The 25,566-nt window shown below is 49.7% G+C and overlaps 1 protein-coding gene across 4 annotated transcripts in view; it reads left to right on the forward strand.

Annotated features, from left to right (window-relative positions):
* BOC (BOC cell adhesion associated, oncogene regulated) overlaps positions 1–25,566 on the forward strand; it is an 84,723-nt gene that overhangs the window by 54,397 nt on the left and 4,760 nt on the right. For 3 of the 4 annotated variants that reach the window (XM_065942973.1, XM_065942974.1, XM_065942975.1), the window contains 12 exons: positions 10,159–10,305; positions 12,060–12,203; positions 13,456–13,749; positions 14,098–14,370; positions 16,056–16,363; positions 20,310–20,472; positions 20,882–20,992; positions 21,387–21,593; positions 21,955–22,136; positions 22,562–22,667; positions 22,949–23,071; positions 25,169–25,390. In XM_065942973.1, coding sequence (XP_065799045.1) covers positions 10,159–10,305; positions 12,060–12,203; positions 13,456–13,749; positions 14,098–14,370; positions 16,056–16,363; positions 20,310–20,472; positions 20,882–20,992; positions 21,387–21,593; positions 21,955–22,136; positions 22,562–22,667; positions 22,949–23,071; positions 25,169–25,390 — 2,280 coding nt within the window. The remainder of the gene's footprint in view (positions 1–10,158; positions 10,306–12,059; positions 12,204–13,455; positions 13,750–14,097; positions 14,371–16,055; positions 16,364–20,309; positions 20,473–20,881; positions 20,993–21,386; positions 21,594–21,954; positions 22,137–22,561; positions 22,668–22,948; positions 23,072–25,168; positions 25,391–25,566) is intronic. The other variant, XM_065942976.1, reaches the window with a different exon arrangement.

Below are 25,566 nucleotides of genomic sequence, written 5' to 3' on the forward strand. Positions count from 1 at the left end.
GCATGTTGTTTTTCTATGGGGACAATTGTGCTTAATTTTTAGTGATGGTGCTCCGTTTCTACTTAAAAACATTTGAAGGAATCATAGAGTAAGACTTAGGCTACAGCGTGACACTTTAGCACACCTCTCAGCCCTGCCTCCTCCTCTAGACCCGGCAATCTGCCATTTTCTTGGCTTGTCTCTCACTTTCCCTGGGTGCTCTGTCTGCCTGTAACAACTTCCTTTCCATTCCCTTTCCCAGAAAATTCCCACTTCCCTTGGGTTAATAAGTATAAGTCACTCAGTTGTGTCTGACTCTTTGCAACCCCATGGACTATATGGTCCATGGAGTTCTCCAGGCCAGAATACTGGAGTGGGTAGCCTTTCTCTTCTCCAAGGGATCTTCCCAACCCAGGTCTCCCACATTGCAGGCAGATTCTTTACCAGCTGAGCCACCAGGGAAGCCCTGGTGGCTCAGACAGTAAAGCGTCTGCTTATAATGCAGGAGACACGGATTCAATCCCTGGGTCGGGAAGATCTCCTGGAGAAGGAAATGGCAACCCACTCCAATATTCTTGCCTGGAAAATCCCATGAATGGAGGAGCCTGGTAGGCTACAGTCCATGGGGTCATAAAGAGTCAGACATGACTGAGCAACTTCACTTTGGGTTAAGAAATTCCTTCTCAGTGATCAACCTTCAACTATCTTCTCCTGTAAGAATCTTTTCTTGACGCCCCCCTTGACTCCCCAGGTCTGGAATGGGGTCCCCTCTTCCAAGCTTCCTGCCATCCTGTGTTCACTTCTCTAGGCCTCTCCAGCCACTGTCTCTTTGCCCTTCGCCTCTGTGATCACCATACTGTGGTACACAGGGTCCGGTACACACTTGGCCTTCAGTGAATGTCTAGGGAAAGGCAGGCTCCCAGATAAGATGTGTTGAAGTCTAGAAGATCAAAAAGAGCATGCATAAGGCAGACAAAGATTTCTTCACCAGACTGTGGTATAGTAGAAGTTTTGAGGATGCAAATAAGAAAGGATGAAGCAACACTTGGAATATAAACAAGCTGATGATACAAATAGATTCGGGAAGGGTTTAGAAAAAATGATGGATGTCCGAAGCATAAAGCATAAAAGAGATTAAGATGTTGGAGGAAATTCTGCAACCTTTGAAGGCAGACGCCAGTGACTGTGGCTGCAGTCCTACCAGGCACCTCATAGGACCCTGTCAGAGAGGGTGGGCAGACGGCACGGGTAGTCACCACTGCTTTTAGGACTACACAGTTCCCAAGTGTGTGTGCAGGGTTGGGGCAGCAGGAACCACTGTGGACTCCACTGGCCTTAAGACACTGCCCCGACCTCTTCCACCTGGAATTCTGTTTTTTCAGGGACAAACTGAAGGACTCACGTCCATTGTTCCCCTGAACACCTTGGCCTCGGTCTTCTCTCATCTTTCTTCCTGTACAGGCCGCCAGCCTGCCAAACACTGTGCCAGGAACCAGTTCTGGCTCTGATGAGTCCAGACCACCGGGGTTCACATTAATTTTCCCATTGCTAAGTTTCTAGTTTATATTTGGTTGATCAGAGAAATGTGTGTGATGTGGGTTGCTGGCAAGTAAATCTTTTTTTCCTTCTTCTCTCTCTCCCCAGTGTATTTTTTCAAACCATTTTATTCCTTCATGTAATCCAAAAGAAACTCCCTAGTTCTGCTAGCCAGCCCTACCTCACAGCAGTTCTGGAGTCAGATAAATGGGATGGTCTACAGACGTCGTCTCTGTTCATCTGTCTGCCAGACTCTGGAGAAACGGCTCCCATCCTTGACTTATTTTTAAGGATTAATAGCATTTCTCGTTCTCATATGTCTTTTTTTTTTAATTGGTTCAAGCCAAGAAATTCCTGAAGCATTAGGCCAGTTTACTGCAAATCATTTAATGACACTGCAAACTAGGTTTTCTATTTTCCTTCTCCTTCCTCTCACACTCCTCTTTTTATGCCCTGTCTCCGGTCATGCCCACCTCCACTCTTGACTTTGATCTTCTGCCCTCTTCCCTGTGGCTCTTTCATCTCTTCTCCACCCAGAGCTTTTTCCTACTACTCAAATCTGGGTGCACACACCTTAATTCAAAAGAAAAGAAAGAAGCACACGATTTAACAACTAATGTGCTTGGCATCTGCAAAGGTGTTTTTTTTTTTTTAACCCTCATTGGAACTGTTTTTATTTAGGTAAAAGAGAGCATGCCTTACTTTCATCAGAAAGTGTGTTTGTGAAATTTGATGTCACATTTCCATGGCTGTCAGGAGAGAGCTTTGGAGCCAGAATTGTTTATGCAGTTGAACAGGCAGAAAAAAAAAATCCTCAAGAGAGCAAATGTATTTGTCCACTCTTCCAGCCTGCAAAAGGAGAAGTGCTCACTCCACCAGCCCTCCTTCTAAATTGCCTGGAGATCAAGGTAACCTAATCTAGGCTGGCACACTGGTGAAGGTGGCAGGGACTACACTTAGGGACACTACTCTTGCGAATTGTGATAGCCAGCCTATGTGTTGCTTTAACTGTCTTTTCGATTAAAGTCCCCCCATGGTTAGCAACTATGTCTTTATCTTCTTGGTATCTTCTACAACTTGAGCCTGGTTGAGTAAATGAATAGTGATGTCTGGAGGGATGGTATTGTGCCAGATGCCAATTACAGAATATGCTGATTTTGCTCAGCTTTGTGGGCTCCCATTGAGTCTGACTTCAGTGGTCTGTGTGCCAAGGCTATGGACTGGTGATAAGCTCCAGAATGCATGCCTCAGAGGCCTGCCCGTCCCGCAATCAGCCCTATTCACTCATCAAGAGCAGGCAGTTCCATCTCTAAAGGCAGCACCGTCAGGCTCCAGCCTCCACTCCACTTCTGCAGTCCATCACCATGGCTTTCCACTTGTAGAGAATTTTCTTTCAGAGGTTTGATCTAGGGGTCATGCCAAGCCATGGCTCCTCGGGTGACTTGGAGACTAAGAGTTATGCTGTGATTCTCTTCCCATCCCAAGTAGTTCAGGGCAAAGAGCCCACCCAGAGAGGCAGGTGGGACCCTTCCCCTGCTCAGACAGCACCTCCAAGTCCATCCATAGAGCAGTGAGCAATGCACTCTTAATTTTACTCACCTTGTACCTCTGCCACCTTTCAAAAGGTACAGGGCCAGGCCACAGGGTCAGTGTGTCACTGGGGTACTCCATTAGGTGAAATCTTTCTACACTTTGTAACACTGGCTGTAGACACAGGAAGCCAGTACAGAGACAAGTTGAGCCCTGGAGGCAGGAGAGCTGGGAGATGGAACGATCAGTCAGCCCAAACTTGCTGATGGCCATGAGGCTGCCCAGCCGCCCTCGCTGGCAGCACTGCCAAGTGAGCCCAATGTGGTGCCCCCACAATCGACGGACCACATCCAAGCCTCAACAGATGAATGCAGGCTTGTCCTGTGAGCCCTGAGAACAGGCAGGAGAGAAGGGCAAGACTGACCAGACACAAAAAATGCCTGGATGGATTAAAAGCCAGAATGTTTGTAATCGTTCAGCTGAGCTGATTGAGATGGAGATTTTGGTAACTCTAGGCAGCCTCTATCGGAAGGCACTGTCTTACCTGACTTCTTTCTTGAGCAGAATTGCACTTTTAATTTGCACCCTAAGGGAGGATGCTTCCCTGGTAGCTCAGCCAGTAAAGAATCTGCCTGCAATGTAGGAGACCCCGATTCAATTCCTGTGTCAGGTAGATCAGCTGGAGAAGGGAACGGCTACCCACTCCAGTATTCTAGTATTCTGGCCTGGAGAATTCCATGGACTGTGTACTCCATGGGGTCACAAAGAGTCAGACACGACTGAATGACTTGCACTTTGAAGGGAGGACTCAGGGAGAAGAGGATCAAATGAGGAAACTCCTTGAAAGTAAAGGTTAGGTTTAATGTTTACATGGGAACATTTTGTGGAGGCACAAGGCACCATGTGGTGGGGCATGGAAAGTATGTAAGAATTGAAGGATGAGCCTATAATGAAAATCTAACAATTATGTATTATGAAAATGTGAAAACAAACACTAAATACTGTGATATAATTCATAGATCTACTGAACCTTTTATTCATAAAGATCAAGGCTAGAAGGTGGAGAGAAAGAGAAAGTAAGTCAAAGGGGGCTCAAGATAAAACTTGTCAATTTGTAGTTTCACGAATGATCCTCACAGTGATAGCCACACTCACATGCCTCTAAGTTGTTATTTTCCTTCTTTTTTCCCTAGGGGCAAGAAGGTAGGAGCCTGATGTACCCTGGGAATGTGAAAACTCAGAGCATGTGACATGATTGTATCTGAACAGATCCCTGTCACCTGTGTATCCAAAGCTCTGATGGAAGTGATTTATCAGAAGATACATGTTCTGTTAAGAAATTGAGTGCTTAGAAGGCAGGGAGCTGGGCAGGGTTCTGTATGGAGCCTAAGATTTTAGGACTGTCTCAGAAAGCAAAAAGTTCTGGGACTAATAAAGAAGGTCTGTAAACTCAAGAGATGGCCCCAAAGACCAGGACTTCTGACCTGTTGAGAGCTGAGGAACAAGAGTGGGCCTCGCGGCATTTGATTAGTGCAGACAAGTTAATAAAATAGCTAGAAGAATACACAGAGAGGATGCAAAAGAAGGGTCTGAGGGAAGGTAAGAGGATTAAAGCTGCAAAAACATTCCTCTAATGGATTTCTCAAACACACCAGCCAACAGGCAAGGGCAGGTGTCCTGTCAAACCATTTCCCCCATGAAACCTGATCCATCATTCTGCAGTGAGGCTGGAGGCCTGCTAACCCCATTTGTAACTGAAGGGCCTGCCCCTTATTCCCGGGGAAGTGCTCTGAGCTTTGCAGACAAAGGGGCCTGGGAACAGGCTGGTTTCCTTCATATGCAGCCACCTAGATCTCTCTGCATCTGCCTCTCATCTGGTGGCTGATTAGGCTGTTATTGATCATGAAGCCTCTGCCCCTCCCTAACCTCCTTCCTGCCCAATAAATACTAGAAAAGGGGGTACTCTGAGTTTCAGATCGCTCATCACTTCATTAGTCTGCCTTTGATCCCTTAGTGACACTCAACTTTTGCTCCACCAGCCAAATTGGGAGCATTTATCCAGTGAAGCAACAACTAAAGCTTAAGCTCAGGGTGTGGGGCGGGGGGAGGACAGGGCCTGGGACCCAACTGCTGCTTACTTGTTTTGAAGCCAGTAGGCTTGCCTGCCAGTTGGCCCTTGTGGGGAGGGGTGTCCTGGGTCCTGCCTGCCTGGGCTGTTGTGCACATGTTGGCATCAGACAGGAGGGCTGTCTGGCTGCCCGGCTGACCAGTGCCCAGCTTTGTGCCTGCTTCACTGCACAGCCCACGGTCTCCAACCCAGCAGTAAATCCTGGGGATGCACAGAAGGCCCCCAGAGGGGCCTTGGGGTGTGTAGCATTTTCCAGTCTTGAGTCAGTGAGGTGTGTACATGGAGGAGAGTGTGCTCTGTGCACAGATAAGTTCTCAGTTACAGGGGGCAGGAGCCCGGGGCTAAGCTGGAAATGGCATTCTGATGCCAGACTCCTTTCAGTTACTCATCTCTTTCTTGCAAAATGCTCTGTTAGGCTTAAGTATATTCTTGCTTGAGGCAGATTTTCTTGGAATGAAGTAAAGGAAGAGGGTGAAACAAAAACTCAAAAACTCTTGGTGGAGTAGTTTTAGATTTATTAGACCATGCAAGACACATGCTTCTCAGTGACTGAGGAATTTTCCAGATGCCCCTAAACTCACATGCTCACTGGTCTCTCTGTGGGGAGTCTTCTGACTTGGCAGGTATGCTGTGCTGAGGAGGATTAAGGCTTCTGCATTGCTGTGGTACTTTGCTTATGAAAAGCAGGTAGTAACATCCAGCTAGAAATCCCAGAGCACAGGCTGTTCACCCTTTCCCACAGTCTACCATCCTCCTCACTGAGAGAAAATGCATCCACTCTCTTGGATGAGAGGTTCAGCCAGGACTGGGCTATGGGTTTTGGGGGGCTCAGTACAATGTGAAAATATGAGGTCCCTTGGTCAAATGTTGTTTAAAATTTCAAGGCAGTGATAGCAGAGCATTAAACCAAGCGTTGGCCTCTTCCAAGTGAGGGGCCTGGCACAGCTGCACAGGTTGCATGCCGACGAAGCTGGCCTTGAGCACTGTCTTTCGAACTTCATTCAACAAGGACTCAATGAACGTGGTACCTCCTGAAGACCCTGCAGTGGAGCTTGGGGCTGGGGCATAGAGTGCAAAATTGAAAGTTTGCCCATTAGGAATTTGCAATTTAGTCAGGGCTGGATATCACCAACGCAGCTTCCCTCAGCTTCCCTCGTAGCTCAGTTGGTAAAGAATCTGCCTGCAATGCAGGGGACCCAGGTTCGATTCCTGAGTTGGGAAGATCCCCTGGAGAAGGAAATGGCAACCCACTCCTATATTCTGTCCATGAAGAATCCCATAGACAGAGGAGCCTGGCAGGCTACAGTCCATGGGGTTGCAAGAGTCAGACACGACTTAAAGAGACTAAACCACCATCACCAACACAAAATTAAATAATGATGAGATGATTCCTTAAAAACCCAGAAGGCTCCACACCCACACAAAGGAAGGAATCCATAAGAGATCTCACCTTGACCCACAGGAACCACTTATATTTTGCCTGGAAAGTGAAATGGGACTATAGAGATGAACCATGCATTCTGTCATCATTTTTACTATACCACTTGGTGAATAGCATATATTTCTTCTCGTGTTATTTTCATTTCAGTTATTATATTCTTCAACTCTGGTTGTGCTTTTTACTTTCTAATTCTTTGTTAAAAAGCATCCTGTAACTTCTCATCCATTCTTTTCTCAAGTTCTTGGATCATCTTTAGAGTCATTGCTCTGAACTCTTTCTTGGTAGATTGCCTGTCTCCACATCACTCATTTGTTCTGTAGGGGATTCCTATGTTTGTATGTATGTGGAAGGTTAGTTATGTCTCTCAGCCTTGGAGAAGTGGCCCTCTGTAGGGGATTCCCATGTATCTCAGCCTTACACTCTCCTCTTGTCACCCTATGGCCAGGGACCAGCAGGTCCCAGGGGAGGTTCTGACCTGTGTTTGCAGACTCAGTTCCACAGGATGTGTGATTGTATTTTTCTTGCTTTCTGGTTTCTGCCCTCCCAGTGTGTGACTCTGGGCTAGAGGCGTCTGCAGGCTTTCTAGTGGGAGGGTCTGGAGCCTGTCTACTGGTGGGTGGAATTGGGTCTTGGCCCTCTGGGGGTCAGGACCATATTTAAAGGTGCTGTGTGCTCAGGAAATCTTTATTTTCAAAACATTTATTTATTTGGCTGCATCAGGTCTTAGTTGCAGTGCCTAGGATCTTCATTGAGTCATATGGGACCACGCAGTGCACAAACTCTGTGCGTGCAGGTGCAGTAGTTGCTCTGAGGCATGTGGGATCTTAATTCCCCAACCAAGGATCCAACCCACGTCCCTTGCATTGCAAGGTGGATTCTCAACCATTGGACCACCAGGGAAGCCTCTCAGGAAGTCTTTAGGCCACCTGCCTGCTGATGGGTGGGACCATGTGTTCTTACCCTGTTGGTTGTTTGGTGTGAGGTGTCCCAGCACTGGAGCCTACAAGTATTGGGTGGGGTCAGGTCCCAGTTTTAATATCCCAACAAGATGTCAGCCTTCAGGTGAGTACTCCTGGATATGTTCGCCACCAGCTTTTATGTCCTAAGTGAGAGCCAGAGCCATCTCCTGCCTCCCTGGAAGACCCTCTAAGACCAGCAGGTAGATTTGGGCCAGGCTCCTGTGAAGTCACTACTTTTGTCCTGGGTCCTAGCATGCATAAGACCTTGTATGCATCCTCCAAGAATGGATCTCGATTTCCCCAAGTCCTGTGGCACTTCTGCTATCAAGCCCCACTGGCCTTCAAGGCCAAATGTTCTGGGGGCTCCTGCTCGTCATACCAGACTTCCCAAGCTGGGGAGCCTGCCATGACCTCAGTACTCTACTCTCACTCCTATAGGAGAATTTCTTTGACAAAATAATTCTCCAGTTTGTGGGTTGCCCACCTTGGGAATATGGGATTCAATTATATCTCAGGTGTACCCCTCCTACCATCTTGTAGTGGTTTCTTTGTGTTTGGATGTAGAATATCTTTTTTGATAGGTTCCAGACTTTTTTTATTGATGGTTGTTCAGCAGTTAGGTGTGATTTTGGTATTTTCATGGGAGGAGGTGAGCTCAAGGTCTTCTATGCTGCCATTTATCCTAACAACATGTATTTCTTATTTCACATTTATTAGACCTGTTTTACCTCTTTCCTGTGACCCTGGAAGTAAACAACTCAAGAAACATTCTATTTTCAAAATATCCACACTTAGATAAAGATTGGCCACACTTGGATAAGCAGTTGATGGAAAATTTGTTGCGCTAAGCCCTTGAGCTCATAATGTCAACCCAGCTCAACTACAAAATCTGAGTTCACAAAATAACATGCATGGGCATCTTGTACCTGACTGGAGGGGCCCAGCTCCAAGATAATCATTCATTTGGTCATCTAGCATTCACTGAGCATCTACTTAGGCCAGAGGACAAGATAACAAGACGTGGTCCGTGACCCTAAAAAGTTCACAGTTCAATATTGGAATCAAAGGGGCAATGATCCTTTCATAGAAATAAAAGGGCTTTCCTGTGACTCTGGCTTGATTTCACTAAGAGCTTCTAGAAAGTTACGTTAAGTGGGAAACCTCCTGACCTCACTGAACGCCATGATCACAGGGGTCTCCTTGGTGACAGTAGTTTGTTTTTGGTAATTACCTCATGTGTTCTGTGAGAAACCTGACTCCCAACTACTGCTGTTGCCTTGTCTGGGAACGAACCACACAGGCAGGTGGAGTGAACTGCAGTTACAGTGTGATGGTATCAGTTCTCAAGAGCTGAGTAGAATGTGGTGTGGTCAGCACTCAGGGTGCCTCCAGGGCTTTCTAAGCACCTTTGTGGGGAGAGTGTCTGGGTAAATATTTTCATCTCTCTTATCTTATTCTCTGCTAGTTTTATTTCCTCTCTTAAATTCAGCTACAGTCCTGAAAACCGAATTTGGCATGTGGTTTTGTTGCACAAATAGCCCATTTTGTTCAGGGACATCAGTGATTTGGCTTCAAACAGAGAGAGTTTTGTTGTGTGGGCTGTTGGATTGTTTGGGAAACATCCTGCTTTTGTTCCAGATGGATCTCCATCCAATCCAGTTTAAATCCCATCTTCCTGCCAAGGCAAGTTAGAAGAGACTGCAGCCAGGTGTCAGGACCTCAGTTCCCCTGCATTCCACTGCCATTAAACCCCACTGGGGACATTCCTCTTTGCCTTAGAAAACCCTTTGGGTATCCACAGTCTCCATCCCCAGCCCAGAGACAGAATTAGCCATGACATGACATACTGTAGGCTCTTAGTTTCTATGGATGGAAAACCCAAGGTTATGTAGGCTGACTATAAGCACTGTACAACACAATTTTATATAAGGGACTTGAGTATCTCCATTTTAGTAGCCACTGGGGCACCTGGAACCAATCCCCAAGGATACTGGGGGAGGACCACGTAGCTTGTACATAGCAGAAATCAGCCTTCTGGTTGTAACTATGGTTGGCCATTAAGCAGAATATCAGGCCTTTCGCTTTTTGATGTGGATGTCTGATTAGAAGGCTGTTCTTGACAGAACTGGAAAAAAGACATAAGCATTCTCTGTCATTGTTCCTTTCGGTGTCTGTGAGCTGTGCCAGGACATTTGTGCCTTGACCGTGATCCATTTCTAGTCAGGTTCAATGTGGCCAATGGGCCTAGGCCCCTTGCTGCCTTAGGTCAGTGTAAGAGAAGAGGCTGGTCTGTGTCACAGGCACCACTTGATGGAATTCTCTACACTTACCCACCGGCAGCTTATATACACCCAGTTGTACTCACATGTAGTGATGCAAGCCACACATTCCCTCCTGTAAACTCTAGGCCACAAAAGGCTGGAGGAAGGACTCAGAGCACCCCCAGAGGACTCCTCAGCGTGTGAGGTTCTTGCTGCTGTCGACTGTGACTAAAGACACTGAGGCACAAGCCCAGCCTGAAACAGCGCACTGTTCACCTCTCTCTTCTATCTAGGCCCAACCAGCCCCTTCTCTTCTCTCCACAGATCTCCAGGACTTCAAGTTAGATGTGCAGCACGTGATTGAAGTCGATGAAGGGAACACAGCGGTCATCGCCTGCCACCTTCCCGAGAGCCATCCAAAAGCCCAGGTCCGGTACAGTGTCAAACAGGAGTGGCTGGAGGCCTCCCGGGGTGAGTAAACAAGCAGGAGCCCGGAGGTCGGTGCCAGAAAGGAAGTTGGTGCCTCTACAGTGCCTCCCAAACCCTGTCAATGCCCCACAGCACCCTCCCCTCAGCCATCTACTACCCTAAGATGCAGCTCTGCGGGATACTGAAGGGCCTCAGAGTGGAGGTCCCCTGAACCTATCACAAGGAATCTCCTCATCCTTTGAGGCCCTGCCAGATGTTGCTGAGCTGTTGCCACTGGATCAGAGCTCTCAGCTCGGAGTTCTAGGCCCTCCCCGTGCCATCTTCCTGCCACCAGGCGCACACCAGAAGACTGCCTGATGAGCCAGATGTTCCTAGAGCTGTGGGCTCCCTGGTGGGAGGCGGGGCTCTTCCCTGCACAGTAGAGCAGTTTCTCTAGTGGAATCTGAGGTTTTCCCTCTCCCTGTCTTCCTGGTGTTGCAGCCATCACAGCTTCCTGCTCAGGCCATGGTGGGCATGACAGCTGGTCCAGGGGAGACCAAGTGTTCATCTGCAGAGTGCCCACGGGGCACTTCCTCCCACAGATGACCTGCACTTAAGGCCAAGGAGACCCTATGGCTGGACCCTACACCTCAAATGTATACCTTTTAAAATGTCCTAGAGATTTTAAAATATTTTTGTTAACTTTCTGGTTATGTAAGGAGTATATGTTTACTATAGAAAACACAAAAAAGCATTTTTTAAAAGATCAAAAGTCTAATCCTGCCACTCAGAAATAACCAGAGATTAGAGTATGAATGTCTACTGTCTGTGGCAGTGACCCCTAGAAGAGGCCTGCCCATCCCACAAGAATCAGGGTCTTTTTCCTTCCTATTTGGCATTTGCTTAAGCAGTTCACACCTGGGGCGGCCCAGTGACAGGCAGGCACCAGATTCAATGAGCCAGATTGCAGGGACATCCAGATGACCAAGGGCAGGCCACCAGAAAGCTCAGAGCTGATGACCAGTGCTTTGCCTGTCAGGAAGCCAAACACTATCCTAGTTGCCAGGTGTGCAGATACTATGAATCTGTCCCCTGCGGACAGAGACTGAACTCAGCCCTGGGACCCCACCCCTGTGACACCTTGATGCGAAAGCAGACAGAGCCTAACAGGCCAGTGATGCAGAGGGAAGGGCTTCCAAGGTATTCATGGAGAGGGCTAGGGTTGGGGATTAGAATATTCCTCCTTGGCTGTAGAAGTTCAGCAGTGAGATGGCTCAGAGTTGTGACCATGACAAAGACTGATGGGAAATTCTGAAGGCAATTCGCTCCTTCCTGGTGCCTTGGAAGAATAATCAGCTCATATCTCATGTATGCAGCACGGCCTCTCGGTCCTAACAAAAGTGTCTGAGGCAGCATACATCATGCCATCTTACAAGTGAAGAAACAGGATTTGAGAGGTTAACCTGCCCACGATGACACAGTTAGTATATGGCAGATCCCAAATCCTGCTTCCTTTCCGTGCTTCTTGGGCACCCTTGAAAATAAGAATTGTTCCTCCACAGGCCTGTGTACAAACTCAGGGTGGTGGTGGGGTGTCAGCTAGCCAGTTTATTAGCTGGTTGTGTAGTGTCACTCCTGGCACTTCTGTACCACTTGGTGTGAGGTTTCATGGGGAGAGCAGCGTTGTCAGCTTGAACTTGGGACTCGGGTCAGCTCCTGGCTTCTGCCCTACCTGCCCTGAACCTTTGTGGGAGCTGCTGGGTGCACTGTTCTGGGCCCACACTCACCCCTTGCCCCCTGCCTTGTCCTCTCCTCAGATAACTACCTGATCATGCCATCGGGGAACCTCCAGATCGTGAACGCCAGCCAAGAGGACGAGGGAATGTACAAGTGCGCCGCCTACAACCCGGTGACGCAGGAAGTGAAGACCTCAGGCTCCAGCGACAGGCTGCGCGTGCGCCGTAAGGGGCGGGTCTCACTGATGGGCGCGGGGGCCGCTGGTGGGACATCCTGGACTCGGGATTCAGCGTCCAGCCTCTCTCTGCTTGTGGCCCTCGGACTTGGTTAGGAGCCGGGGGTGGCCAAGCTCACTGGTCGTGTCAGCGCCCTGTGAGGGACGTCGTCTGACTCCTGCCTGTTGAGAGCTTTCCTCCGCTGTGGTACTTTCAGAGGAGGGGGACGGGTTGGGATGTGTGTTTTGGGGCAGGACAAATGACAGGAGCATTTGTGCCTGTGTGAGGCCACCAGGTGTGCCTTGCACTCCTCTGTTTGCACTGCAGAAGCGCCCAGCATCTCTCTCTGGGGACAGTCCTTGGAGGCCCACATCACTCTCCATTTCTGTGAGAACAACGGCTGCCTTGGCTGAGCGAGTCCTGTGCGGCAGGCGTTTTTCCATGTTCCGGTGGTATTCAGTACAGTGACATCTTATGTGGAATTAGAGTTCAGAATTGGCACCAGTTGCAGATTTACCATGAAACTAATGAAGCAAAACTTAAGTGGGTCCTTGCTCACCTAATTTTGTATCTGTAATACTGTATTTTTCTTCAAGAGGGACTCCCAGCTGTGTAAGTTTCAGATCTTAACAAACGCTGGAGCTGCCCTTGGTTGGTGTGTAAAGAAATATCACACTTAGTATGCTTCTTGTGGGGTTCTGAGAAAGGTCCCGTGTAGGAGAGCAGCACTCCTCTCCATCAGTTCTGTGCAATTTCTACCTCACATTAAAAAAAGCTCTCTGCTTCCTCAGCTGAGCAACTGATGAAATACTTGATCGGCTTTTGGATATGAGAAATGCATTTCTTTAAACCAGAAAGTGTTTCCCAGGTGGCACTAGTGGTAAAGAACCTGTCTGCCAGTGTAGGAGACATAAGAGACGCAGGTTTCATCCCTGGGTCAGCAAGATCCCCTGGAGAAGAGCATGATAAACCACTCCAGTATTCTTGCCTGGAGAATCCCATGGAATGAGGAGCCTGGCGGGCTATAGTCCATAGAGTTGCAAAGAGTCGGACACGACTAAAGCAACTTAGCACACACACAAACCATGATTTAAAGATCTATCCCACTCAGCCCAGCAGATGCTCACCACCAGGCTGTTTGATTCCAATTCCAACCTTCCAGGCTGCCTCCTGGGGTTGGGCTACCCAAAACAGAGTGGAGGGGATCCTCTGCACCCCATCCTGGTCCTATACATGATCCTTTCTCTCTTCGCCCCTCCAGGCTCCACTGCCGAGGCTGCCCGCATCATCTACCCACCAGAGGCCCAGACCATTGTTGTCACCAAAGGCCAGAGTCTCATCCTGGAGTGTGTGGCCAGCGGGATCCCACCCCCGAGGGTTACCTGGGCCAAGGATGGCTCCAGTGTTGCCAGCTACAACAAGACACGTTTCCTGTTGAGCAACCTCCTCATCGACACCACCAGCGAGGAGGACTCTGGGACCTACCGCTGCATGGCCGACAATGGGGTTGGGGAGTCCGGGGCCGCGGTCATCCTCTACAATGTCCAGGTGTTTGGTAAGTGCCTTCTGCAGACCTTCTTCTCCTTGGCCATCTCTTATCTGCATAGCCTCTTTAGAAGCTCATAAGCAAGGTTCAGATAGGGTCACATGCCTTTTGAGAGATCACATGCCGAATGAGTGAGTGGGGAAGAACTGAGAGGCCTTGGCTCCCAGGGACCAGGATGTAGGAGATGGCAGTCCTTCCCAGTTGTGACTCCGATGGAGGAGTTGTAGGGCCTTTCCTTTCCTCTACGAGTGTCATGGGGAAGGAGCAAGGTTTTCCCCACAGCAGTCCCCTCCCCAGCCTGTCTGGGCCGGGTTGAAGGACTCTGCCTTCCTTATCTCTGCTCTGGTTTCTTGGCAGAACCCCCCGAGGTCACCATGGAGCTGTCCCAGCTGGTCATCCCTTGGGGCCAGAGTGCCAAGCTCACCTGTGAGGTGCGTGGGAACCCCCCGCCCTCCGTGCTGTGGCTGAGGAACGCTGTGCCCCTCACCTCCACTCAGCGCCTCCGACTATCTCGTCGGGCCCTGCGGGTGGTCAGCATGGGGCCTGAGGACGAAGGTGTCTACCAGTGCATGGCCGAGAATGAGGTTGGGAGTGCCCATGCTGTGGTCCAGCTGAAGACCGCCAGGCCAGGTGAGTGTAGTCCAAGGGACTGGGACTCCAGCTGAACATTTACAGAACTTAAAGAAATCCAACTTAAAACCCCTGTGTATACAATAAATAAAAGTGGCTTTAAATATAATATATAAATGGTTCATTTGTACTATTGAAAATCTGCACTTCTGACTTGTTAGTAAGTTAATATAAATTTGAACTTACAACTAATAATGTTAGTTGCTCAGTCGTTGTCACAGAGTCATGCACGACTGAGCAACTAACACAGTTAAGTTCAAATTTACATTAACTTACTAATAAGTCAGAATTGCAGATTTTCAGTAGTGCAAATAACCTATTTAAATAATGTATTAAAAACTTTTAGTTTTTAGAATCTCTTGAGTTCCTAGAGTTCCATAGAACCCAGTTTGACAACCACTGGTCTAACACAAAGCAAAGCATGTCTGTCTTTCTTAGCTTGATTTATTTCAGCTGACATGTGCGTAGATCATAATTTTAATAATTGCTCGGCAAAGACCAAACATCTCCATATAAGTAACAGGCTAGTATGTTTTGGTCTACACAGATTGAACTGCTGTTTGCTCAGCACTGGTCTAGGCAATGTGGGGGATGCAGAGAATGTAATAAACACTCTGCCGTCAAGAATGTTCCTAGGAAGGAAATAAAACTTATCAAAGAATCAACTGGAGAAAAATACAACCGGGAATAATGCTGAGTCAGGAGCCAACCTCCTGTGGTGCAGGAGGTCAGGTAATAAAAACTGTCGTGGTCTGTGTGTAGGGTGGAAAAGAATTTCTGGACTTGAGGCAGAAATAGAGGAGACTAAAGTTTACTAGAGTGGGAGACGCTGTTAGAACAGTGGGCCAGCTCAAGGGAGAGCCGAACCCTTTCACAGGCTAGTAGTCAACTTTTATAGCCTCAAGACAGAGAAAATTCCTACTGCAATGGTGGCATTAAGTGATTGGTTAGGATGCTATAGGATGGATAATAGGGTGGGTATTTTACCTAATATGGGGTCAGGGAACTGGCAGGTTTAGATCCAGAGACCCATGGCAACAGTTGCTATGGAACTTGGTCAGTTCCAGAGATTTTTATCTTGTGAACTTGGTACAGGGCTTCACACCTGTGATCTTGGTATAGGGCTCCACAGAAACTAGTGTTGGCAGAGTCCGTGGACCCTTCCTGAAGGGAGTGAGGCCCCTCCTACTTCTGAGAGTCTCAGACACATTTACATTCACAGCTCACATCTCCAGGTCCCCACAGTGGAGCAGGAAGAGAACTACACTGTGCCATGGTACAGATCCCACAGTGAGAGGGGGCCACGTCCGCATAACACCCCCCCACACACACAAACACTCACAGATATGAGAAAGAGGGCTCCCAGCACCTTGATAGCAAATTGAGATAGTTCACTTAAGACACACTCGAATGCAGGAAAACAGGCTGGGGGCAGGAAGCCTGGGAGGGGCCCTCAGGCTGCCTTTCCACCCTGGCAGGGCAGGGTCATAGCCCTCCGTCCCCACAGAGCCTGGCAGAGTATTGAGGGGACTGATGTCACCTCAGGTCCCCAGCCCAGGGCTCTTCTTGCCCTAGCAGCTCTCCCTCTGACTTGTCTCCCTGTTTTCTCTGTGGGGGGATGGCTGAGCAAGCGGCCAGGGGACTAACTGCTTGTCCGTACCTTCTTCCTCCTGCTCGTCCTCCAGGCACCACCCTGAGACCGTGGTGGGATGCTCAGTCGGCCACTGTCACACCTGCAGTGCAACCCTCCAGACCTGGCGGCCCTGACCAGATGCCCAAGGGCCACCCAGGGCTATTGAGGCCCCCAGCATCAGCACAGCCAGCCTCCCCACAGTGTCCCGGGGGTCAGGGGCCAGTGGCCCCTGCCGAGGCTCCCATCATCCTCAGCTCGCCCCGCACGTCCAAGACTGACTCATACGAACTGGTGTGGCGGCCTCGGCATGAGGGCAGCAGCCGGGCACCGGTCCTCTACTACGTAGTGAAACACCGCAAGGTATGACATCTGGTGTTGTAGCCACCTCACTGTGAGGCTGGCTGGGGTATCTGCACCCTGTCCATCTCCCATTGAACTCCTAAAGCCTGCAGGTGGTCTCCAAGGCTGATCACAACCTTCTGTGCCCTCCAGCGTACTTTTCTACCACCTCTCGGGAAGCTGGCTGTGAGTTGGGTGTTGGGGCCCTCAGAGGCTCAGGAAAAAGCCATGGGTGTGCCTCTAGGTCTCAGGCCCGCCAACCAGCTTCCAGTCCCAAGGGGAGTTCATAGACTTCCTGTTAACCATCCCCCTTCCTTTCCTCTGCCATTTGTTGTTGATGTTTTATTGTTTAATCTAAGTAAGCTCTGCTGGGTACATACCTGCAGGAACTCTGGTGTGGCAAGCTAGTTTTAGAGCCAGGAAAAAAAATATTTGTGGACAAGTGTTTTCTCTGAGGGCTACAAAATGCTGCCTCAGTTCTTAGGACTCCTCATGACTCTCAGGTTTGGCAAGCCGGCATTTGAGCTGAAAAACAAATCGTGTTGTTCAGACCTCAGCTATTTCTCATTGACAGAAGGAAGTCTGTCCAGGTGGATGTTTTGGGGGCTGTCAGAGAGGGAATCTCTGGGTCTGATGGGATCAGAGACAGAACTGGGCCCGCCTGTCCTCTTAAACACTATGCCCTCTGAGACAGGACAGGGCCCCCAGGCTGCCACCCTCGTTCAGGGCTTACACTCTCACCTGTGGCTCCCAGGGAAGAAGGACATTTCCTTTAAGAAAATATTCTGGGAAACATTTCTGTTTATCCCAGGTGCATGCTGTTTTCTTCCTAAGGCCATTGAAAAGTGTGAAAGTATTAGTCCTTCAGTCATGTCTGACTCTTTGCAACCCCATGGACTATAGCCCACCAGGCTCCTCTGTCTGTAGGATTTCCCCTGCAAGAATACTGGAGGAGGTTGTCATTTTCTTCTCCAAGGGATCTTCCTGACCCAGGGATCAAACCCGGGTCTCCTGCATTGCAGGTGAATTCTTTACCATCTGAATCACCAGGGAGGTCCAAGGCCGTTAGACAGTAGAAAACTATTGTTCTTAAATGGTTTTTAAAAATCTTTTTTGATAAGCAACACTTCCCTGGTGGCTCAGATGGTAAAGCATCTGCCTGCAGTGTGGGAGACCAGGGTTCGATCCCTGCATTGGGAAGATCCCCTGGAGAAGGAGATGGCAACCCACTCCAGTACTCTTGCCTGGAAAAGTCCATGGACTGAGGAGCCTGGTAGGCTACAGTCCATGGGGTCGCAAAGAGTCCGAGACAACTGAGTGACTTCACTTTCACTTTCTAATGTATCATAAATGCTAGATTTTATTATGCATTTATTTGTTTATAAAATTGCTAGTTGCACTTGGTAGAAAACATGGAAGATATATGACTGTAACATATATCTTCTTGAAAACTGAAAACATTTATCAACTTTCCTCCCTCTCCAAAACCAAAGGAAGCCAGCTTTGCCCAGGGAACAGTGCAGGCTCTGCAGAATCTGGGCCCCTGCTCTGGGCCCTGGCAGCCCCGTCGCTCTCTTCTCGCCCTTTCCATGCTCTCTTGGAGACCTCTGGTCAGGACCCATCCACAGAGGCACCTGTGGCCAAGCCGCCTCCTAGGTGGGGGTGAGAGGGAGCAGTTTCTCATTAACCCTTGGCCTGCTGGCCTCCTCATAGGCAGCTAGCAGAGGGGGTGGATGAGTTTTTAACAGAAAGCAGTATTGTTGAGCCCAGGTTATGGTCCTAATCCTTATTTCCCCATGTAACTGGACACCTCTATAGCAGAGTTTGAGACAAAGATCAGGGCAGGCCAAATGCTCATGGTCCCCAGGAGACAAGAACCAGCATGAGAGCAAGAATAATATTTTTCATGCCAATAGGTGGCTGTAAAACTGCCTCCCCAAGAGGCAGGCTGGCAGAGGCCACACGAGGTGATCCGGAAACACCAGGCTGAGGCTGCATTCACCCTCTCAGTGTGCGTGACAGTGACTAATTGCCATTCCATTTCTTATTTTCATTTCTGAGCCCAGTGAAGTGAGGCCAGCACTGGGAGGCCGAGGGAGAAGGGGCGCAGGGGAAGTGAGAGGACAGGGCCCTGCTGGGCCTGGCTCCTGTGGGGATCTGGCCTGTGGGGCACTTGGAACTGTTAGGTGGACATTGCCAAGGCACAGTTATGTTTTGAAAGCAGTTTCATTCTTGAGGGACTAACTTGTCATAAAGATCATCACACAGGAAAGGACTTTGAAAGCAAAAATCAGCCTTAGGGTTGTGTTTTTTCAGCCCCCCTCTCTTGCTGGAGCCTGGGAGTCATTCATCTCATTTTCACTTTTTCACATGCATGAAGCCAGTTTTCATTTCCTGGTGCATCTGCAGACCCTGGGCTACTGTGTTTGGCTTTCCAGCACCACTGGGGATTCTCAGTTTGTAAAAACTTCTCCCCTTGGAACAAATCCTGGAAGCCTGACATGAATGAGCCCAGACCATCCCTGGCCTTTGAATAGTAGGTTTTGTTCTACTTTGGAATATTCTGCTTTGGGATAAGAGCTTTTCCTACCAGCTGTTTAATTCCTTCAGCAGAATAGAGCTTCAGGCCCCAGCAGGCTCTTGGAGATGTGCACAGTTGGCGGGAAGGCTGTGTCCTCAAAGGTGGGGTGGGGGAGGGGGAAACAGCCTCTCTGCAACACCTGTACGGAAGTCTGGAGCTCCTTGATTTTTTCTTTACAGAGCTAGGAAATTGACACCATTAAAGAGTAATCTGTGATGGTTATGGTTCATCCATGGTTTTTAAGTTATGATCTAGGCAGGAGTAGAAAAAAAGAGGGTTGAAATCCTCACTTGAGGGAGGAAGGAGAGGGCAAGTACTTGTTGAGAACCTACTGTGTGCCAGCTTCAGTGAGTCATCGGGTTTAATCTTCAGAATAGGCTGAGAGATTTAACTTGCTTCATTTTGGGAAGATTAGGGAAGTTGCTCAGGGTTTCACCCAGCTGGTAATCTGTGTGTGGTAAGAGACACAGCTCGGATTTGAACTCAGGACTTTCTAGCTCCCAGACTGACTTTCTAGGGTAGGTGACATTTATGAGCTTATTTTCTGGAGTCAAGCCAGGATTTCTGTACTCACTAATGATATGGTCTTAGGCAAGTCACTTGTCCCTCTAAGCCTTAGCCTCCCTACTTGTGAGATGGGAACAGCATTAATACCCATCTCTTGGACTGCTGTCATGGAAATGCCTTATGGTGCATGTAACATGCTTTATGGTGCATGCAACTATATATTGTAGCACATAGAAGTTAGTGTTAGTCACTCAGTCACTTCTGACTCTGCAACCTGATCATAGCCCACCAGGCTCCTCCGTCCATGGGGATTCTTCAGGCAAGAATACCAGAGTGGGTTGCCATTACCTTCTCCAGGGGATCGTTCCAATCCAAGGACTGAACACAGGTTTCCCACATTGCAGGCAGATTCTTTACCATCTGAGGCACCAGGGAAGCCCCAGCACATCCAAGCCCTCAGCAAATGTGGCCATTTCCACTTGTGCTATTTTTATTATTCTCATTGTCATCTCATTAGAATATGAGGATACTGTTTGGTTTCAACAGATCAATGAGAAAGAAGTTAAATAGGAATGTTTTTAGAAAGGGGGAGAGGCCTTTGGAGAAACTCAGTCAGGCATTTTGCCCCTCCCCACTGAGTTTTCTTTCATGAGATCGTTAGATGGGGGATCCGGAAGCCTGGCTTTCCTGGCCCAGCAAGGGCGATGTCCTGGGCTAACAGGATCAGTCCGCCTTCTGTAGGGCCAATCTCCCTGCCAACCTGGCCCATCTCTGTTCCTTTCTTCTGCCCTCTTGGGCTCAACTCTGCTTTCCTTGTAAACCACAGCCGCTTGTAGTTCCATGCAAGAGGCTGGTCCTTATACCAGCCACCTTCTCTAGCAGGTCACCAACTCCTCTGATGACTGGACCGTCTCTGGCATTCCGGCCAGCCAACACCGCCTGACCCTCACCAGACTAGACCCTGGGAGCTTGTATGAGGTGGAGATGGCGGCCTACAACTGTGCAGGTGAAGGCCAGACGGCCATGGTCACCTTCCGAACTGGTAAGGGTCCATTGTTCCCCTGGCTTAGGGTCTCCGTGAGCCTGAGCAGTCCTACAAGGTCAGGTGGAAGCCCTGTTCACTTTGCTCCAGCTGTTTACCTTGAACTTTATCTTCCTTCTGGCTTCTGCCTCCCTGTGGTCTGTGTGCCCTACCAAGGCTGAGGTTCCACTTTCTGTCAGGAGAGGCACCAGCTGGCCTCTGGCATTCCTTTGCCCCCTTTGCACTTGGGGGCCACATGCAATTCCATGCCCATCAGATGGAGCTGAAAATCAGACCACACTTCTAATGCCCTCTGTTATTTGCATGGTCTTGTCCGACACCCTGGTAGAACTTCAGGCAGAAAAGACTATGGAAAGAGAGACCTAATGCACTTTCTCTCTTGTGCTGATCTCAACCCATTTCTACCCAGGACGACGGCCCAAACCTGAAATTGTGGCCAGTAAGGAGCAGCAGATCCAGAGAGATGACCCTGGAGCTGGCCCCCAGAGCAGCAGCCAGTCGGACCATGGCCGCCTGTCCCGTAAGTCCCCAGCAGCCCCGAGGGTGGGGTTGGCGAGCATCAGAATGGGACCCAGGCCCACTGCCTCAGAAGGCTCACTGCTGCAGTGAATGGGGCCTGAGAATCCTTGTGGCCTACTCCTGGCCTCTTCCCGGTTGACCACAGGAAGAGATGATGGATTGGAACTTTTCAAGAGCTCCTCCCTAGACAGCGACCCAGGGAGCCCTGGGATCTGATACAGCCAGCAGGGGTGCAGGGCTGTGGAGTGGGGCTGGCTCCCTTCCCACCAGGGTGGAGGGCTATGGGGTGGGGTGGGCTCCCATCAGGAACAGGCCAAGTCTAGACACATTACCACCACCCTCTCATCACTTCCTCCCTCCCGCTTCCTTTCTGCCACATGGATGGTCTCCTCCAGCCCCAGAAGCTCCAGACAGGCCCACTATCTCCATGGCCTCTGAGACTTCAGTGTATGTGACCTGGATTCCCCGTGGGAATGGTGGCTTTCCCATCCAATCCTTCCTTGTGGAGTACAAGAAGCTGAAGAAAGTGGGGGACTGGATTCTAGCCACCAGCGCCATCCCTCCCTCCCGGCTCTCAGTGGAGATCACAGGCCTAGAGAAAGGTAGGGCCCTGGCCAACTGCCCTTCCTGGTCCCCTGGTGGCCGCCAGCTCCCTGGAGGAGAAGGGAAGCTTTGGAGGGTCTTCTCTCTGCTTGTCCCCCACCCACCACCAGGCTCTCGTGGCCATTCTTGGTCATGTTACCTCAGCCCCACAAGCTGCTACTTCTGCCTCCCTCTCTCCATAAATAGTCCCAAACCACCTCCTGGCTCTTTTCTGATGAGGGTGGGAGTCCTGAAGTCCTTTAGGGCTTGCTTTTGGGGAAAGACTGCCCAGAAGACCCCTCTAGGTCCTCAGCCTGCATGGGCTGAGTGGGAGGCAGGTGGTGTCTCCCGGCCCCCGGTTCAGGGAGTCTCTCTCCCCAGGCACCTCCTACAAGTTCCGAGTCCGGGCTCTGAACATGCTGGGGGAGAGCGAGCCCAGCACCCCCTCCCGGCCCTACGTGGTGTCAGGCTACAGCAGCCGAGTGTACGAGAGGCCTGTGGCAGGCCCTTACATCACCTTCACTGATGCCGTCAATGAGACCACCATCATGCTCAAGTGGATGGTGAGTGGTCTGGTGCAGCTGCCAGCGGAGTGACGAAACCAAGCTCCATGCTGGACAGAAGTGGACAGCAGTGCGGGCAGGAAGGAATCACCTTTCTCCCTTGGCTCATCCTAAGCTACCTCCCCTTAGGTGTTCCTGGGAATTGACCAGAGGCGCTCACCCTTACAATACCCAGGAAGTTTCAGAGGGGACTCTGAAGAAATGGTAGTTTGTTTCTCTAAAAGCTGGGGACTCCTAGGCTACGTAAAATAATGAGTAATCTCTATGTCATTGTCCAGAGAGCCTGGAGATCATAAGAAATGTCTGTCTGGGTCCCCAGTGAATTTTAAACTCTAGGCTGGGTAATATTTCCATCCACCAGTGGTTCTGCTCACATGATGATTTCTCTGCTCATTGTCAACTTGTTTCTTTTTTATTCCCTGCAGTATATCCCAGCAAGTAACAATAACACCCCAATCCACGGCTTTTATATCTATTACCGACCCACAGACAGTGACAACGACAGTGACTACAAGAAGGATATGGTGGAAGGTGAGAAACCCTTGTGAGGTTTTTCCTGTGTGAGGTAGTTTCCCCTATTGTCAGGGGAGTCAGAAGCTGGTGAAAGGAGAAAACCTGGACTAGCATGCCCCGTAGTGTTGGCGGTTTCATGATGTACTTGAGGTCATTGGGTTCATAGGCCCACATGCTTCCTTCCCAGGGTGATGGGACAACAGGATACCATGGGTCAGCATCCAGAACATCACCTCCAGTGGGGACCGAGCAAACACATTCATGATCACCACGTCTGACTCTCTCGGTCTCTCCCCCAGGGGATCGATACTGGCATTCCATCAGCCACCTACAGCCAGAGACCTCCTATGACATTAAGATGCAGTGCTTCAACGAAGGAGGGGAGAGTGAGTTCAGCAACGTGATGATCTGTGAAACCAAAGGTGAGTCTCTTCGGGTTCGCCACTCTCCTCTCGCTCTTCCCAGCAGGCTGGGCAAAGCCACTGCTGTATGTGCTGGGTTTCTCTTCTCTGGAATGACTCCTTATCTTCCAAGTATCCCCCAACTTTGCCACTTTAACCCATCTGTTCATTGGCCTGTGCCTCTTATCAAGTACAAATGGGGATGCCATCATGACGGTTTCATGGAACTTGGGATTTAAGTCATATGTGATCTCATGGACTAGAACCCAGTCTTGAGAGCTTTCTATAAACACTTTATTCCTATGATAACATCTGGTACTTGCACTAGTTGGTTTACTTAAACTACAACCCCATGAGAGAAACGGGGCATTAGGACATGTTATTCCTTGACCAAGGTCACAGCTAGTTAGTGGTGGCGCACATTGTGGGCCTAGTTCATCTAACTACAAGGCCAGACTCTCTCCCTGCACTGAAACATGTTAAACATAGTCATAAAATAACAATTTTTGCACTTGGTCAGTGGATAGATATTTCCATTTTGCAAACACTGAAAGGTAGATTGCAAGAAAACAATCTGGAGAAGATAGATCTGGATGATAGAGACAAGGAAACAGTCCGTTTTCCTGTGACATCAGCTCTCTCTCTCTCCTGTGTGCCCTTCCTGCCCTTGTCTGTCTCATGCAGAGAAGTGAGGGGTGCACACACAGCCAGCAGTCCCCTGTCAGGTGACACAAAGTGCCCAGGGCAGAGAACAGAGCCCTTACATGGGCTTTGCAAGGGTCTTCTGGAAGAACTGAGCCTTCAGCCAGGTGGAGGGAGCCACCTGGGAACAGGACAAGCCTGCACGTACCTCCACCTGGTAGGAGTGTGCGGCACTGGAAGCGAGAGGTGTCAGCGCTCAGAGAAGAGGCCAGGGACATTGGGAGGCAGTGGGATCATCAAGGACCCCATGGGCTGTGAGGTGGAGAAGGGTCATCGTTGGATTTGTCAGGAAGGTGACCGTGCAGAACTGAGGGGCGAGAACTGGGGTCGGGAAGCAAAGGTGAAGAGAAGGAGAGTGGGTGTGAGTTTCTTTCCTGAGGATGTATAGGGAGGACCAGGAACGTTGGTGCATTGAGGCTTAGAGAGAGCAAAAGGAGTTCAGGGTAACTTGAGATTTTGAGCTGAGGTGGCACTCAGGTGGTGGTGCCATTTATCGAGATGGGAAGACCAGCAGAGAACCCCATCCTGGGCGGAAGGAGCGAGGTGAACCACTTGGAGACACACTGAGTCTGGCTCTTCTGAGACACTGGAATGCAGGTGTCCTGTGAGGGAGCAGGTCTCCTGCTTAGGCAGGGCCCTGCGTGAGGGTATTTGGCAGTCATCAGGATATAGGCTGAAATCGTGGGAACAGAATAGAGTGAAGAAGAGAGACTGAGAGGGACCAGGAGGACTTCTTGGTGTCTGAAGCAAAGACAGGAAGAAAAGGGCAAGGAGAGAGAAATATAAGCAGCAGCAGCATTCAGAGTGGTTGTGGGAAACCCCAGAGGACTGTTGTATTAGAAACTCAGGGGAAAGACAGCTGGGAGAAGGAGATGACGTCAGACACACCCTGATGAAAGCAGAAGGATAAGGAGGTGCCGCCTCATGGACTTTGGATTGGTGTTTCCCAAGCACTGTCGTTCCTAGGGAGCCCAAACCCCATGTCCCAGCTCAGACCCAGGACTTTGCATCTCCAGTGTGCCCAGGAATAGCAGCTTCACATGGAAGTTCTTCCATTTTCAGTTCTTTTTGGTTTCATGCATTTTTTAATATGCTCTTCCTAAAGATCCCCAGCTATTTGTTTAGAAAGTCCCTATACCAGTTCTGCCCCAAAGACCCAGCCTGACCCTAGCTCTTGATCCAGAAACATTTCAGGATGTATTTTGAAATATAAGGATCAAGTTTCTTCAGCCACACCCAGTTTCACATTAGATGTGTGTTTCATGCTGAGCTTGGACACCACACTCGTCTGCCAGAGGCACTGCCTTATGAGTTTGACCCCATTTCTCACACCCGTGGAATCAGGGTATTGTCCTATTTGTCGTGAAAGAAATGTCAAAGAAATAGAGGCTGATGTGAGTTTTGTCCCCATTACAGCTCGGAAGTCTTCAGGTCAGCCTGGTCGACTTCCACCCCCAACTCTGGCCCCACCTCAGCCACCACCCCCTGAAACCATAGAGCGGCCAGTGGGCACGGGGGCCATGGTGGCCCGCTCCAGCGACCTGCCCTACCTGATTGTTGGGGTCGTCCTAGGCTCTATCGTCCTCATCATCGTTGCCTTCATCCCCTTCTGCTTGTGGAGGGCCTGGTCTAAGCAAAGTGAGTGAGTGACCCTCCTCAGCACCAAGGGGAAGGAGCCCGGGGCAGGGAGAGAGGAGGAGGGGCCTTCCAGCCCCCAAGGAGGCCTCTGCCTGGATCCCAGGGGGCTGGATCCCCAGCACCCTGCTTCACACTGATGGGAGCTCAGGTTCCTGGTGGGTCCTCCAGAGGGATGG

This window comes from Muntiacus reevesi, chromosome 8, assembly GCF_963930625.1.
Source record: "Muntiacus reevesi chromosome 8, mMunRee1.1, whole genome shotgun sequence".
NCBI classification, from domain to species: Eukaryota; Metazoa; Chordata; class Mammalia; order Artiodactyla; family Cervidae; genus Muntiacus; species Muntiacus reevesi.